Source organism: Montipora capricornis, chromosome 4, assembly GCF_036669925.1.
Source record: "Montipora capricornis isolate CH-2021 chromosome 4, ASM3666992v2, whole genome shotgun sequence".
NCBI lineage: Eukaryota > Metazoa > Cnidaria > Anthozoa > Scleractinia > Acroporidae > Montipora > Montipora capricornis.
Genome location: NC_090886.1, coordinates 1,836,494 through 1,851,663, shown reverse-complemented (window position 1 = coordinate 1,851,663; position 15,170 = coordinate 1,836,494). Strand labels below are relative to the sequence as shown.

The window sequence follows — 15,170 nt, the reverse complement described above, 5'->3', positions numbered from 1 at the left end:
ATTCCTTTGGAACTCTTGACTCGAACTCAAAGTTCAAAATGTCGTCTGAAAGGTATGGAATTTAAGCAAGTGGATGCTGGAAAAAACGAGTCAGCTGCTCGGTGTGTCACCAACACACGACTTGAAATAGACTTGTATAGAGACAACCCAGAGTTGTGTTTGCTCCCTCATGTGTACTATAATTATGGATCAAGCTCCCGTAGCATGCTCCCTCGTGTGTACTGGTCGTGCAAAATGACCCTGGAGCACACCCGTTGTGTGTAATCGGCCTTTATGGGATCCAGGTCAAGCTCTCCAAGCAAAACACGAGGAAGATTACGACGAGGGCCCAGGGTCGGAACGACAGCGCCACAAAACAATAATATCATTGGTTAAAAGAGAAAATTAGTCGCATTGCACGCATTTTTGCACGAATGTTTGCGGTACTTTGCATAATAAGGATGTGAAATCACCAAATTTGAGGTTTGGACGACAACGTGCACGAGAGCATCGAGTGAGCACACAAATGTGAATCCGTTCCATTGTCTGCTTTTACTCTGAAACTGCTCGGACCAATTTATTTTTAGGATACTTCGCTAAGAGTGTACGACGTAAATAGTGCAAAGTTATATTTTGATGTTTGTCATCGACGTCGCCGAATAGGCCATTTCCGAGTTCATGGCTGCCTCCTGTTCAAAGCGAGTCTAAGTGCGAAGTTTTTGTTATGGTAATTAGCGTTACTTTACATATGAATGAAAACTAATTTTCATAAGAAAAACTTCGCACTTAGACTCGCTTTGAAAAGGAGGCCTATTCTCTTCGACAGAGTTGATACGCTTTCGTTGGGCGGTATTGAAGTGACTGAAACGAGTGAGCATACACTGAGAACCACAGGCACCCCAAGCTCAGCGTGAGAGCATGGCCTGCCAGGGGGAGGTTTGTTTTATAATAACCTGGACTATTTTCTTTAGAAAATTCTTGCTTAAGCGCCGTCAATATTGTCATGCACTCAATTTAAAAGCATTTTAGAATGGTCAAAGATCACATTTGTGCACATGTGATTGGAAAAACTTGCTTTGCACATTACACAGAAACTTGAGTTTTAATCGGCCCCGGCCTTTGCCGTGTGGAATTGCATTGAGACTTGAAATAAATGTCCAAGTTCATTTTTGAAGAAAACTTAGTCAGTTTCAAAGTGATTATGGTTTGTTCTTTCTTGGGGATATAGACTAAAATTGAAAGTTAGGACTACTTTCAAATATTTGACAAACGTTTGTATAATTTCTTGGTTGTGTTTACTTCAAGGCAATACCTTCGGCGAGATAGAGTTACCCCCTGGAAAAAAACGGTGGGTAAAGAGTTCGACGAATACTCTGAAAAGACGGTGCTTCTTGAAATGAGGCTTAGTAAGAAACCAGAAAGTTCACACGAAGTGATAATTGCTAAAATCCTGTCTATGACGAGTTGGGGAAATTGGTTGAGAATTCGGATATATCGTCGCCTGGCTCGGTAATTGCAGGGGGAAGGGCTCTGTCAAAAGACCACTTGCAAATAGTGCGTTCCGAAGCAGGACAATTTTAGGCGTTGTTTGTTCTCCCTATTTTTGGAAATAATCAGTTGCTTTATTGCCAAAACGTAGATTTTCTGAGGATCCATGCATGGCCATCTCAACTGAACAATGAGCGGATTCAAAATGGAGACCTACAGGTAATCCTTTTAGTCTTTGTGCTTAATTAACAACCGAGAGGAACTATCAAGTTTTGTCGGATACGAATGATAATTCTTGATGCCCCCTGGTCTCGACTTATTCATTATGGAACTGCCAGTCAAACTGGTCATAATACGACAGGGATACAACGAACCGCGACGTGTGCAGCGTTGTATGAACACCATATAATTTATATCACGAATACTTGATTGTAATTCTAACTTCAGGCAGAGTAAGCGAGATCGGATAAAGAGTTCCTCGGCAGCAAATGAGAACACTCACTGTTCGTTTACTTACGAAGGAATAAGTCTCGCCAACTTTTAAGCCTTTCAGTTTTTTTTATGAAACTGGCAGTTACAGTTACATTTTTCGTATTCCTTTTATCTTTTATTGATCGGAGATATAGCCCTTATTCATAAATGGCGGTCACATTTATAATTCTTTTGTCCACATGCAAATTAGCCTACCAAGCCTCATTTTAGAGCAAGAAATCTTTTCAATTCACTGTATGGTATCGAGGTTTGGTAGGCTAATTTGCACTTCGACAAAAGAATTATAAATTGACCGCCATTTATGAATAAGGTCTATAGTTGCTGATTACCATCGCTTTATTCGCTTTAAACATGCGGTAAATCTTCAAGAGAGGTCATGTTAAAAAGATATTATCCTTGTTTTTGATTGACTAAAAGGTCACATGAGTACGCCATTATTTGACCAATCATAAAGCACATTGAGACCCGCGCAATCGCGATTTCACTCTGCTAATCAAAACGCGACCGATTGCGCTTTTGTGGTGAAGAACAAAATTTAACCAATGATCAGGCATAGCGGTAATCCCTCTTTTTCAGCACTCTTATCTCTCTTCTCGCTGAAATCGTTTGGGGCTTTCGGTTTCAGATATCGAAACGAAACTGAAGCCCAAGCTGGGAAAGTCTGAGCAGCAGACAATTCCTGGCACTTAAAGTGCTACTGTGATCAAATTTATATTCCTTGAATTTTCAGATATATCACATAGAATTCCAGGACAGATTAAAAATGCCATTTACCATTTGGAAATATCTGCATTGGTTCCAGAGACAGAGACATTTAAGTTTGAAAAATGTGTAACATATGCAAATGAGAGGACTGATGACGTCATTCGCTCAACCCAATAATATAACATCAATTATATAAATAGAGCTGTCTCGGGCAGCCCAGTATGTTGCCATGGTAACAAAACTGGTATTCTCATATTGTGGAAAACATCTACTAGAATCTTACTGCAAAGAATCAAGCAATTCTGACTCAAATTGGTTGAGATGTAATATATCAACAACGAGTTGGAGAGTTTCATCGTAGGTTCTGAACTAACGAGTTAGGAACCTATGATGAAACACGAAACACGAGTTTTTGGATATGGCTTCTCAAACAGTACCACATTCCCCTGAGGTGTGAATAATGCAAATAGTGGGTGTTGCTTAAAATTCTCCTTTCGGCGTCAGTGCCTGCATTCATGCCTTTGTGAAACTGATGGCAGCGTCTCTTAAAGAACTCACCGAAGGCCGTTTTCGTAGCCCAAAAACTGCAGAAGACGAGTCGAACTTGTTACAGAGCAACGCGCCTTACCGTGGCCACCCAACTAACTTTCACATTTGACAATTACGTGTAAATACGTCAACTCGACAACCCATGCAACGGTATTCAACTTATAACGGTGCGAACTTTGCAAGGAGGTGTGACTGTCAATCAAATTCACACACCCTGATTGGCGGACAATTTATAAAAAACTTTGTTAGGTGGCCACGGTAAAGCGCGTCGCACTGTAAAGGAGAGTATTCCAAAGTTACCAGTCTAGAAAATGTTTTTCGCGAGTGGAAAGCTGGTAGAAAAGTTGAAGTTCATGTGCTTGATCCGAGCAGAGCCTTTAGAAAATTACTGTGAATTGCACAAAGTTCAGGCATTGAGCACTGATTTAGAAAGTGTGGATGCTTGCTCGTTAAACTACTGGCGCAGCAAATTTGTCCAAGAGGTTGCGAATGCTGAAGAGGGAAAGGTATCCAGCAAGGACCCTTTACGGCATTATCTGCGGAATTCGAAGGTACCTTTTTGAATTCGTGGGAAGCGAAGCACTAAATCCACTGCAACCGGAACATAAAAAGTAAGCGGTCCAAAAGTTGTTTTATAAATTAATACTGTCTGCATTTATTATGTTGTTACTAACAATTTGTTTTATTTTTATTGTAGATTTGCTATTTTCCGTCGCTGTGAATAATGAGTTATTTAAAACTCTGTTCTTTGGTTTAATTTCTTTTGTTTTGATGTGTAAATCTTGATATTCAACGAGGAATCAGATGAAAACAACGTGTGGTCTGGATACGATATCCAAAACACGTGTGGTTTTCATCTAGGTTTTCGTTGGGTATCAGAAGTCATGCAGGTGACGAATTTATCCATTATTGATTGGCTTTTGAGCTCATGAACTATTAATGAGTTTGAGAGATCTTTTTCATCATATTGGATCAAATTTCGGTTGAGATTACGACGTCATCACTTGGCTAATTTGCATATTTTAAAAACTTGAATATCCCTGGAACAAAAAGAGATATTTGAAAACAGCATTCTTTTCTTGGTACAGACTACATGTTTATGTCTTAAAATGGCTTTCATACGAAAGATGTAAATTTCGTCAAAGTAGCACTTTAAGAGGTTTTACTTTCCGCGATTAACTGATACAGTGTGATTAAGTTGCGGCTGATCATACGCCAGTCTCAAAGTATTTAGTTACTGTCACATGTCATTAAACAACCTTTGTTGCACCCCCATGGAATAGATGATTCAATAAGCTGTAAACTTTTGTCCGAAACTCGCATCCATTCAAAAGTGACACTTATGCTAGCAAGGTAAGCCACTTGAGATGATGGATAACATTTAGCGAGGGCATCTATTACACGCATGTATTTTGTGGGTAGGATTTCTGGAACCCTCGTGCGAGGAACCGGTACCCCAAAAAAGAATCTTCAAGTCATACTATCCATTGCGTTGTTGATATTTACTGCTGTTTTTCTGCAAGCTTTATCTTTGCTTAGTAATTTGATATAGATAGCTTCGATAATGTCGGTCTCCGGAAAACACCTCTGTAATTATCGTGATTCAGTACTCGCTGAGCAAACAAAGCTGTGTCGTGGCTTGTTGTTCCTTTGTCGTTCAAGTCATGGCAAGTTATCTAAAGTTTATTTTCACGGTAGTGGTTTATTCTATTGCAAATGTATACACAATCGTGAACGTTAGCTGCGTCAACCAAACGATTCCCTCTACCGCCGAAGTTGACCGAGACAATGTGGGACCAATAGACGTCATCCCTGAATTGTTGCTTAGAATGTTTCTCGCTTATGTAAAAGACGATCAGAGGCTGAAGAGAAGCACTAATCATCCAAAACCTACAGTCCATGGCTTTGTAGGTGAAGGTAATATAGCATTTCTTTCATAGTTTTTACCATAGGGGATCAAATGATAATTCTTTCAAGAAAGTGTTATAAGTTGGTCGGAGGATCTTTACCAAGAAAATCCGCGATGGTTTACCCTAGAAATTGCCCGTGGGTTTAGTCCAGCGATGTTTATTTGCCACGTGTAACTCATTTTCCAATGTTTGCTGTTCACTAACATTCAAGAATGAATCTATAGATAGATAATCTCAAACATCAAGTTACAATTTCAACAAAGATTTTCGACTAAAACAAAGATTCAAAAATTCCTTTTTTTCGCAAGAGTCTAGCTAAGCTTCTCCCAAAGAGCTGAAAACTTTGAATGTTGGTAGCAAGCAAAGGTTTCAGTGAAAAGCCTCAAGACATAACACATTTCTCCGTTTAAAGTATACTTTTCGTGATACCTTCTTGGGACGTTTGACGCCTGGTTAAATTTCACAACAATGGTCAGTTACCTGTCAGTTCTGCAGCCAAACATTAGAACAACTGTTTCGAGCAATTTGTGGGTTCTACTATAAGAAAATCCACCATACGCACTTGTGACCTCAGTTCTCTATAAACAAAACTGATCTACAAGGACTTTACTCACATAAAAAGAGAAAAAAAAATCAATTTCAATCAAAACTACAACTTGCGCACAAGACAAAACAACTGAAAAAGCCTGGGATTGTATTTCTTTCCATGACTGGAATAGTGTTACTCTTATACCCGTATAATATCACCATGATTTAGAATATATAAAATTTGTCCATATATTTCAACTGTAGAATAAACGAAATGGGTTTTCGCGCCAGTATGACAACTAAAAACTGTCTTTCTGTCGGGTTTTAAATTCTTGTTTTTCAGAGTCTTTCAGTTTGCTTGTCAATTAAATACTCCGAAAGGTGGCTTTGGGCCAATTCATGCCTCCACGATTTGAATATGTCCGCTTGATTGAAGTAAAATTACACTTGTAAAATCTGTTTCATGGCTAAGAATTTTGGCAGTTGACAGCCAATTAAAAGATATTTCACAAACTCTCTACCGCAAGCAACTTGATCTGTACAGCCTTTTTGTAATCTTGAACAAAGTGTACGCCGAGTTGACAACTGGAGATGTTTTGTCCGTAGGATCAGCGTAAATTTAATTTCTTTAATACCATTGCAAGCGAAGTGAGTATGCATTTTAACACTGATAAATGTGTATATTTGCAGTCAGTGCGGTGTATAGACGAAAGAGTGAAATGATAAGTCCTTGAACTTACCTGGACAGTTTGAGCAATTGTCACTTGCAGATGTTGCTGGTAAAATCCGTTCTCAGGTTAAATCCGTTTTTACCTAGGTTAAATTAGTGATACTCATTTTACCTGTAGGTTGAATTGAATAAGCTTTTTGGAGCCTAAATTAAGCCTAGAGAAAACTGACTAGGGTCACAAGTATACCGTAAAGAGGAATGTCGTGCGGTGGTTAGAGAGCTGAATTTGAATGCCGATGATTTGGACGACTGAATACCCTTTCAAGCCACCTAATGGAATATTCTTTAACTTAATGATCCCGTACTGTGCCTCCTTCCAGTTGAAATCTTTAAATCTTTTTCATTTGTTCGTTCTGTTCATAGCCACAAGTTTCAAACTTTGAATGACCTTAACAATCATTGTATGAGCATAAATGGAAGTCAGTTTTCAAAATACGAATCATACCCAAGAGCCAAAAGCGTTGTTCAAGTCAAGTTTAATGAGCCCTGGGCAGTCTTCCAGTTTAGCGGGGCTAAGCTTTTTACAAGGATAAGTTTTGTTGACCACTTCTTAAGCCAAGCAGAAAACTTTGCTCCGTGTATGTAGAAGTTCATCATGAATCAAACAAGGATCAGAAAGTAAATTTTGTGCACTTCTCAACAAAAACTGGAGATATGAACATCTTCAAGTTTGAATTACAATAGACCTTAGGAAAGTTCTATTAGGCATTCAGTGAAAATTATATTTTGTGGGTGGCTTGCGGCATGCCTTATGGTATTCAAATATTCTCTCACTGCACTTCCAGAGCCTGTTTTGGCTGTGGCTAAAAAAAAAACTTGACCACAGCCTCGAAGACAAAGTCAGTGTCGTAAATGGTCACATGTGCGAGCTAAAAGAAGAAAACGTGAACACTTATCGAAATGTTTTCTTCCGGTTGACATCGATTTTCAATATGTTTTAATTCAACAAAGGCAATCCACACGTTATTTATCATTTTACCTTATTTATAAAGGCATTTAGGGTGTTATAGAATATTGTATAGCAGTATAGAACTCTAACTAGATTTCTATTTTTAGAAACTTCATGCGATATAAGATTAGTACATTTTAGTGACATTGTTATTTATCTGCTAGTTTAGACTATCTTACGACACCCCGAAAACTTCCGTTTGTAAATATAATCTATGAAAACAAAATAGATTGTCAACAGGAGAAGCACGTAAATGCATGGCTAAAAATATGAAAAGCCGCAAAGGCAGTGAGATGATGAAGAAAACGAACGAATCGATTGACCGGTCATTAAGACCCGTCCAGCTTTTCGTTAGAAATTGAAATGAGATTCCAAAGCAGTCTCGTCAAAGAACCGGCAATTTCATGTTCTTTCTGAAATTATCCGTTTAATTTAGGATCAACCGCTGGGTCTGGATTCAGATTTTGGTTAATTTGTGGACTTAGTCACCAGCTTTTTTGTCTTCATTTATTGCGCTCAGGTTCCATTGAAACATGGAATAGCTTATCTTATTGATGATTTTCACGTTACGTCATCGCCGCCATGTTGGTGGACGAAAACAAAAGATCTCTCATTAGCTTCTTTTGTTCGGCCACCAGCAATTGCACATTGCAACATTGTTATCTTTGTATCTAGACAGTGGTTGCAAACCACCTATAGCGAACACTGACTAACTGATTGATTAATTCGGGTTACGGGCTTCCTGGCTGGGATCTAAAATACAAGGAAAAGATGTCTTCGTTTGCACACGTTTGTGTTCAAAGTTCTTGCATTTTGGGGCCGTGAATAGTACGTCGTATTTTGACAGGCGAGCAAAAGATACACAATTAAATACTCCTTCGCCTCATTTGTAGCATGTAGAAAACAATGTCTGTAGCAATTCCATATCCCTCGACTACACTCAGGTTATTATATTGGAGCCATCGATGCTACTCAACTGCTTTACCCTTTCTATGCTTTTATTCACAGCTTCGTCTGATCACAATGCTACTGTCTTTAGGCTAACCGACTCCAAACTAGGAATGGATGAATGCATCTTGTCAGCTAAACTTCGAGTGATGGTGAAGACAACACGATCTTTCGCCCACAATACACACCTTGTCCTTTTTGATCAGAACACTCATAGACCAATGTACACAGCAGATTTTGACGGGGATGGGGAAAGGTCGATTGTGCTCTCGGTTCCATCGTTGGTCCATAAGTGGATTCTCTCGGAGCGTCCCCACCAGGGTGTTTACTTCAAGCTTTACTCGGACAATCGAGTTGCTGCAAATTCGTCTGTCCAGGTGATTGAAGGCTCTGGTTTCCAAAAACGAAGAAACCGGCCACTGTTGATCGTAAAGACACTTCCCACCAAAACCAAACTGTTTGAAGACATGGAGTCTCTTATCAAGTGAGTATACCAGTACATCCAAGAGTTTTCGGGTTTTGAGCAACATCACGAGGGAAACGGTCGTCCTCCAATACGCATAATACCGTAGTTTGTAGTCCCAAAGCCGACATGCAGAAAAGGGCAGCCAAGTTAGTGTCCATAACTAATCACGAAGGAATTTTAATTGCTTTCATTATCTATTTCTCGAACGAATCATGGCCTCTAATTTTTGTCAGAGAAAACCAGAAATACTGTCTAGAGTGAGTTTCAATCAAGTGTCGTAAAACCAAAACCAAACTAATTACTTTGGCCAATCAAAAAGGGCGGAGACAATCCAGTAAACCAATCAAAAGTCGAAGTAATTACACGTAGCCGACGCAAAGCGCGTGAAAATTTGCACGCGCAAGACACGATTGGCTTTGGTTTCACTTCTGATTGGTTCAAAAAATGGCTCGAGAACTTTGAACCAATCACTGAGTGAAGTAAACGCAAAACCAAAGCAATTCGCTAATTACTTTCGAGATTTAATTGAAAACCGCTATATTCTACAAGAATTTGTTGGTGAATAAGGGAACAATCGTTTCGAGGCGCGGAGTGGCACTTCTTTTTGTGGTTCAAAATGACCTTGTAAATCAAAATTTAAATTTTCAAGCTGACTGCTGACCTTAAGCTCAAGTTACTACTAACTCAAATGGTGAATATCGCAATAAATGGATAGGTAGTAAATTATGAAGGAAGTTGCTGCTTGCTAGCTCCTCAAACCACTCATGTCGGCTCTAAGACCAACCACAATCAGTGTGGCGGAAAAAGCTGTACCGAAAAACAGATTGAGTAAACTATTGGAAAGGGATTTATTCAGAGGATAGTGCTATTTACCCTTCAAACAAATGGCCGAAGGGGGTCACACAGAGTTTGCGAATCACCTGATGACGCACAAACAGGTCATGAAACAATGATCAAAATTGCTCTTTCTAAAACACCGCGCAAAGAGATGGGTGCCATTTTCATTCATTGCTAGTGATTTCGGAAGTGGGTAAGATGTGGTCTTAATTTTTCATTCATTTCAATGTCCGAGATTATATGGAAATGTCCAAGGTCGCTTTGAGACGAGAAATCGTAGGACATTTTCGGCGATGGAGCGGCCATCTTAAATCACAATATATTTAGGGGCGTCCATGAAGACAGCCAAAAGATTTGACAGGTCAAAAATGCAAAAACTGTGAATTAACACCGAATTTGTGTAAGAAAACGAAAAGTATTCTAAGCGGGTAAACAAAAATCTTCGAGAGAGAAGACTACGAGACCTACCTGTTTGTTTGACAGAGGTTACTAGCCGACGTGTTTTCTTATCTTTTCTGTAGATTCGCACGAGAAAACACAGAATCCCATAAAAAATCGATATGACATGGTCCAGATCTTACCTACTGGATTACGAATAAAGATTGCCGCTTTATGGCCGAAAAGCTTCAGTGAAAGCCACCCCAATACGGTACGCACATTAAGTTTTAACGTCACAATAATGCAAAATAATAACGGTTTTTAAATGACTGTCAAAGGAATTTCGTACTAGCTCTGGTTTTGCATGCTACGTTTAAGCTTTGACTTGTCCACACGTTTACCACGCTTGTACCCGGCTACAGGAATTCGTTTGGCGGTTGATTCTGTCTACGCCATGCACAACTGGCTCTTTCGTCTGCATAACTATATTTTGATTGGCGAGATTTTTGTTAAGGGCGAGCAAGGGGGGCCAGCAATCCTAATCTCAACGTTGATTGGTTGATTCTCTGAAAAGCCCTTGGGTACGAGCCAATAAAGTATGTATGTATGTATTGGTAATGCGCATGCACGGCACCTATGTGGTGAGACTCGATTTTCGCGCCTTACTTTGGACCTCCACTAAAAGTGAATGGAATACCGCATTATTTGACCGCCCGGACGTGTAGGCAACGTTCTTTCGCAACCTGATCACGAGCGTTCAGAGTAATCAGTGTGGCTACGCCACTAACGTCTTAAACACTTTCAACGTATCAAAGCATTTACCAATCCTTCGGCTCAGTCGCCTGCATAGTCTATTGGGGAGAAGACGGACTACCTAACCTTTAGTTAGTACTTTTTTACGTCTTAGTTTTTCGACGCTCAATTGAAACTCGCTTTAGCAAAATAATCATTCTTTAAGTCCTAGGAAACTGATACAGAGACCAAGACGTCCTCGTGCCGTAGTCCGTGATGAAGGACCCTGTTCCAGGCGATCAATGACGGTCCAATTCAGAAAGCACTTGAATATGAAAGATATAATCTTCCCTCGCTCATTTGAGTCATACAGGTGTGGAGGCCACTGTAAATTTCCACTGGATAACAAGGTATGTTACCTTTTTCTCTTTTTCAATGTTTATGCGTCTCAGCTGACATCTAGTACAAAAAAAAAAACTCAATTAAAGAGCATATGGTGATTAGCGGCTACATATATATTGGTCCTAACAGATGACGCAAGACGATTGTCACGTGACCTCGGATTGTTGGGTTATCTTCTTTCTGCAGCTCAGTAAGGTGTCAGCATCCAAGCTTGAGATCGAAAGCACAAACGTTAGCCTGATCGCTAGCCTGCTCCCAGACGATAGATGGTGCTGTTTTCGAGAAAAAGACATAATTCGACGCCATATTGGAAACGCGCTGTATAGCTCTGAGCCGGGTGACTCTCTCACTGACCCTACCCGTTCGTTTTGTTACCCCTCCCAGAGCTATATTGCAGTTTAAACAACAACACCTATATTTCGGTGGCAAATAGCTACCTTCATCAGGGTGAATGACCGTTACACCCTCAAGCGTTCCTACGTGATAATAATACAAAAGTGAGGTAACAAATCACGCGCGCGCGAAATAATGAGAACACATGTGTTCGTACATGATATAATAAACTGCAAAAATGGCTACCGAATCCGACCCTTGCGACGATTCTGGCTATAGAAAACGTCATTAGCTAGTAGCCTATGAATCATCCTCGGATGATCCGATGTACGTCCTGTTCCTAAATGTTAAACGCCGGGGAACCCCGTGGATAACCCGTAACTTCACTGGTGGCCCTGTTGCCAGCAAGGTTGTCGTGATGGTACAGTGGTTAGCACACCCGACTAATAACCAGGGAGACGCGGGTTTGATTCCCACTCACGGCATAACGTTTTTCATTCAAAATGGATCCATTAGTAGTTCGCTATCGCTATTTGTACACTTACCACTTAACATTTGTATAGCAAAGCGTCGGGTATCCTTCGGATCCTACTAGCTTGCGACTACATCGATGGATTTCCAGCCTTGTTGATTATACTGCTTAAAGGCTCACCTTCAACCGACAGGCTTTTCGACCTTCTGCAGTTTTTGTTATGGAAATTTGCATTGCTTGTCGTAGCGATCTAATTGGACGAATCTCAAGTTCGGGCGGAATTTTCATATATGAAAATTGTTTCCCATGCACTCTTCGTTCACAAATGAAATTAGCCTGTAACCTTTGTGGATCCTTCCTTGTCATCCGCTAAGTTGACTACGCTCGTGTATCATTAACTTGATCCTTAGTTGGGTTTCAAGCGGAGTTACAGGCTCCCCTACCTTGTCACCCTGTAAAGAAAATTTCGCGGGAGGCCCACGCCCTAATCACGTACCGTGAATCACACCATCGATTGCTATGTAACTATAGCATGGTTGTCCTGGTGGTGTAGTGGTTATCACACCCGACTAGAAACGGGAGGACGTGGGGTCAAATCCCGCTAAGGGCGATTTTTCTTTCAAACCTATATATATATTTAGTATCACCCAACTAGTGGACTAATGCAAATGCTGCATTTTGATTGGCTACGCTACTGGAGGACTATTAGTAATAGTCCACGAGTAGCGAAAAGCATGACGGTTTCTTTCGTTTTATTCCCAAATAAATATTTCTTCAACTTGCATTTGCTAACTTTATTATTGCCCTTTTACCAATTAGACCCGTAGCCCGCAAGGGCTACGAGACAATAGCCCATAAGGCGAAGCCGAATGGGCTATTGACCCGTGGTTCTTGAGGGCGAAGGGTCTAATTGTTTTAGTATCACCCAACTAGTCGGACAGAAAAGGCAATAATAAAGTTGACAAATGCAAGTTGAAAATATATTTATTTGGGAATAAAACAAAAGAAAACGTAACGCTTTTCGCTACTCGAGGACTATTACTAATAGTCCTTGCAACCTTTTATAGTGGGAGTGTGATAATTTACAATACGAAGTCGCTAATTGTGAAAAGGACAGTTAACAATCGTTGTCAATACATTAATTAAGCTTTCTGATGCATTCCATATTATTACTGATTTGCTTCCAGGTGAATCCGACTCGATACGCTATCGTATTAGCTATCCTTTATTCCCGTTTTGGGCTGGCTGGCGGCGGTAAAGAGCCATGTTGTGTACCGACAAAATTGCGAAAAGTAACAGTGTTCGTTAAGCGACAGGGCCACGTCAAGATCCAATCATACGACGACATGATTGTTGAAGAATGTGGATGCCGTTGATGAACGATTCGCGTCTGGAATCTAATTTTGATTCTAGCTGGACTGTCGCAGACCGATGTCTCATGTCCTCTCTCTGGGTGGAAAACCTGTTCGACATTGTGTCATTTTGACATGGTATGCTGAGCTCTACTTTGTTGCAGATATAACCTGTGTACAGGCGTCTCCAAGTTGAGTTTTTATCCTGGAGCACTAGATGAAATTGGCACCGTCTGTGCACCTAAGGATTGATATATTATACTATTTATGCTATGATACCTTACTTAATGTATAGGACGCATAGGACGAATGGACCTGGTCAACATTTTGTCAGTGACCGGTGTGTACTGAGCATCAAGCGGATGTGGCTGGCTTGTCACCTTACAGGCGTCCGATGTTGAGATCCTATGCATATGTTCGGCTTTGATAATATTTATGTCGCTAAGTAAAAATACTTGCATGCTTTGAGGGATAACTTTGTTATCGTAAAATTGAACAAATACTGGTTTCTAGCCGGGCAAACGTTTAGGTAAACTGAGCAGAGTCGAGAGTTTGCTTCCTAACAAATAAGACCTCCTTTTTCTCTTCCCACACTGTGACAACAAGTTTTCAGCTTTAAAGAGATGCCTAAGAACTGGCGGTCTTTCACCGATCTTGTAATATAATATTTTTTTTCCAAAGAACCATCATTTACCATGAAAGCAGGTATACTGCAATAATTGGAATGGCAAACGAAACTAAACTTTACTTTCATCCATTTGACCGGCAAATTATTGGTATGTGACTGAACAAAATTTCTTTTAGATGTTGTGAGTTTTTCCGAGGGTAAGCAACTACAGTATTTAAGTTATTTCTAAGCATTCTGTATTCATAAATAGAGGCCAATAAATGATTGCTTTGTCCACGTACTCATCAAAGACCAACTATTGTAGCCTCGTTTTCATAGACAGAACACAGATGGAATGTTGCCTCAGAGCTAAGAGAGTTGGTCTCATTAATTAGCACGAAGAGAAAAGAATAATTTATTGGCCGCCATTTATGAACACGATCTATCATAATGATTTTCCGTGTATCATGCTTCGAACGTTGATTAACGCGTCTAAGACAGACTTTCAAGGTCGATAGTTTTTTGAGAAGCATAATTCAGGGGGACCTTTAATGCAACCTGTGGATGTATGTCCTTAACCGCCGAACTGAACGTATAAACAGGCAAAAAGCAGATGCATGAAATCTGTAATCTTAATAGCATTGTATTCAACGCAGAGATCCAGGAGATCTTAATGATGTAACTATTTTAGTTTGCTCTCCGGCAGCTTGTGTAAAGAAACACTCTTTTATTTATTCCAGTTTCAGCACAGGAGAACTGTAACTTTCTGCTCAACACTCTATGCACTTGTATCTATATGTAATAGGTTTTCAATTTTATCTTCAAAGCAGACCATTTTTGCAGTCTCCAAGTAAATAAATACGTAGCGGAAGTAAACGCACACATTGGTTCCACATAATTTGTTGAAAATAGCCTGAGTGTGCAGCTGACGGTTCTGTTGTTGCGGAACGCAAGAGAACTCGAGCGGTTTTCCCGGGTTCTTCCTTTCCCCAACCTTCTTGCGCCCCTCGAAATCTCTCGCCCTGCAAAACGAACGGCCAGCTACGCAGCTCAGGCTATTGAAAACTGAGATGTCCGCCTGATTTTCCTCCACGGTAAGGAAACACAATAATAGCCTCGAGCGACATTCAAATAAGATCCCGTCTAAGTCCTTTTAATGACATCAGAAATAAAAATATCTGTATTCTAGGCCATCCACGCAGATTTGCCATAAACTCTTTGATTCTGTGCCAAAAATACAAACAAAAGAAACAAATTGTTACTTCCGGCTTATTTTGATGTTCAATGAAAATTCGTTGATACATTTGATTCAA

At 40.1% G+C, this 15,170-nt stretch overlaps 1 protein-coding gene across 1 annotated transcript; it reads left to right on the top strand.

Moving 5' to 3' along the window:
• The first annotated feature begins 4,877 nt into the window (after window positions 1–4,877).
• On the top strand, window positions 4,878–14,720 carry LOC138045007 (growth/differentiation factor 6-A-like). Its single transcript, XM_068891366.1, has 4 exons — window positions 4,878–5,130; window positions 8,339–8,762; window positions 10,918–11,101; window positions 13,086–14,720. Exons 1-4 carry the CDS (start codon window positions 4,878–4,880, stop codon window positions 13,272–13,274), a joined length of 1,050 nt encoding a protein of 349 aa, XP_068747467.1. The 3' UTR covers window positions 13,275–14,720.
• The last annotated feature ends 450 nt before the right edge of the window (window positions 14,721–15,170 follow it).

What these genes read in the sequence shown, in the direction of transcription:
- LOC138045007 (XM_068891366.1), top strand. Translation starts at nt 4,878, where the DNA reads ATGGCAAGTTATCTAAAGTTTATTTTCACGGTAGTGGTTTATTCTATT. An exon ending in GACATGGAGTCTCTTATCAA is followed by an intron (nt 8,763 to 10,917) that starts GTGAGTATACCA and finishes TCATTCTTTAAG; the next exon opens with TCCTAGGAAACTGATACAGA. An exon ending in AATTTCCACTGGATAACAAG is followed by an intron (nt 11,102 to 13,085) that starts GTATGTTACCTT and finishes ATTTGCTTCCAG; the next exon opens with GTGAATCCGACTCGATACGC.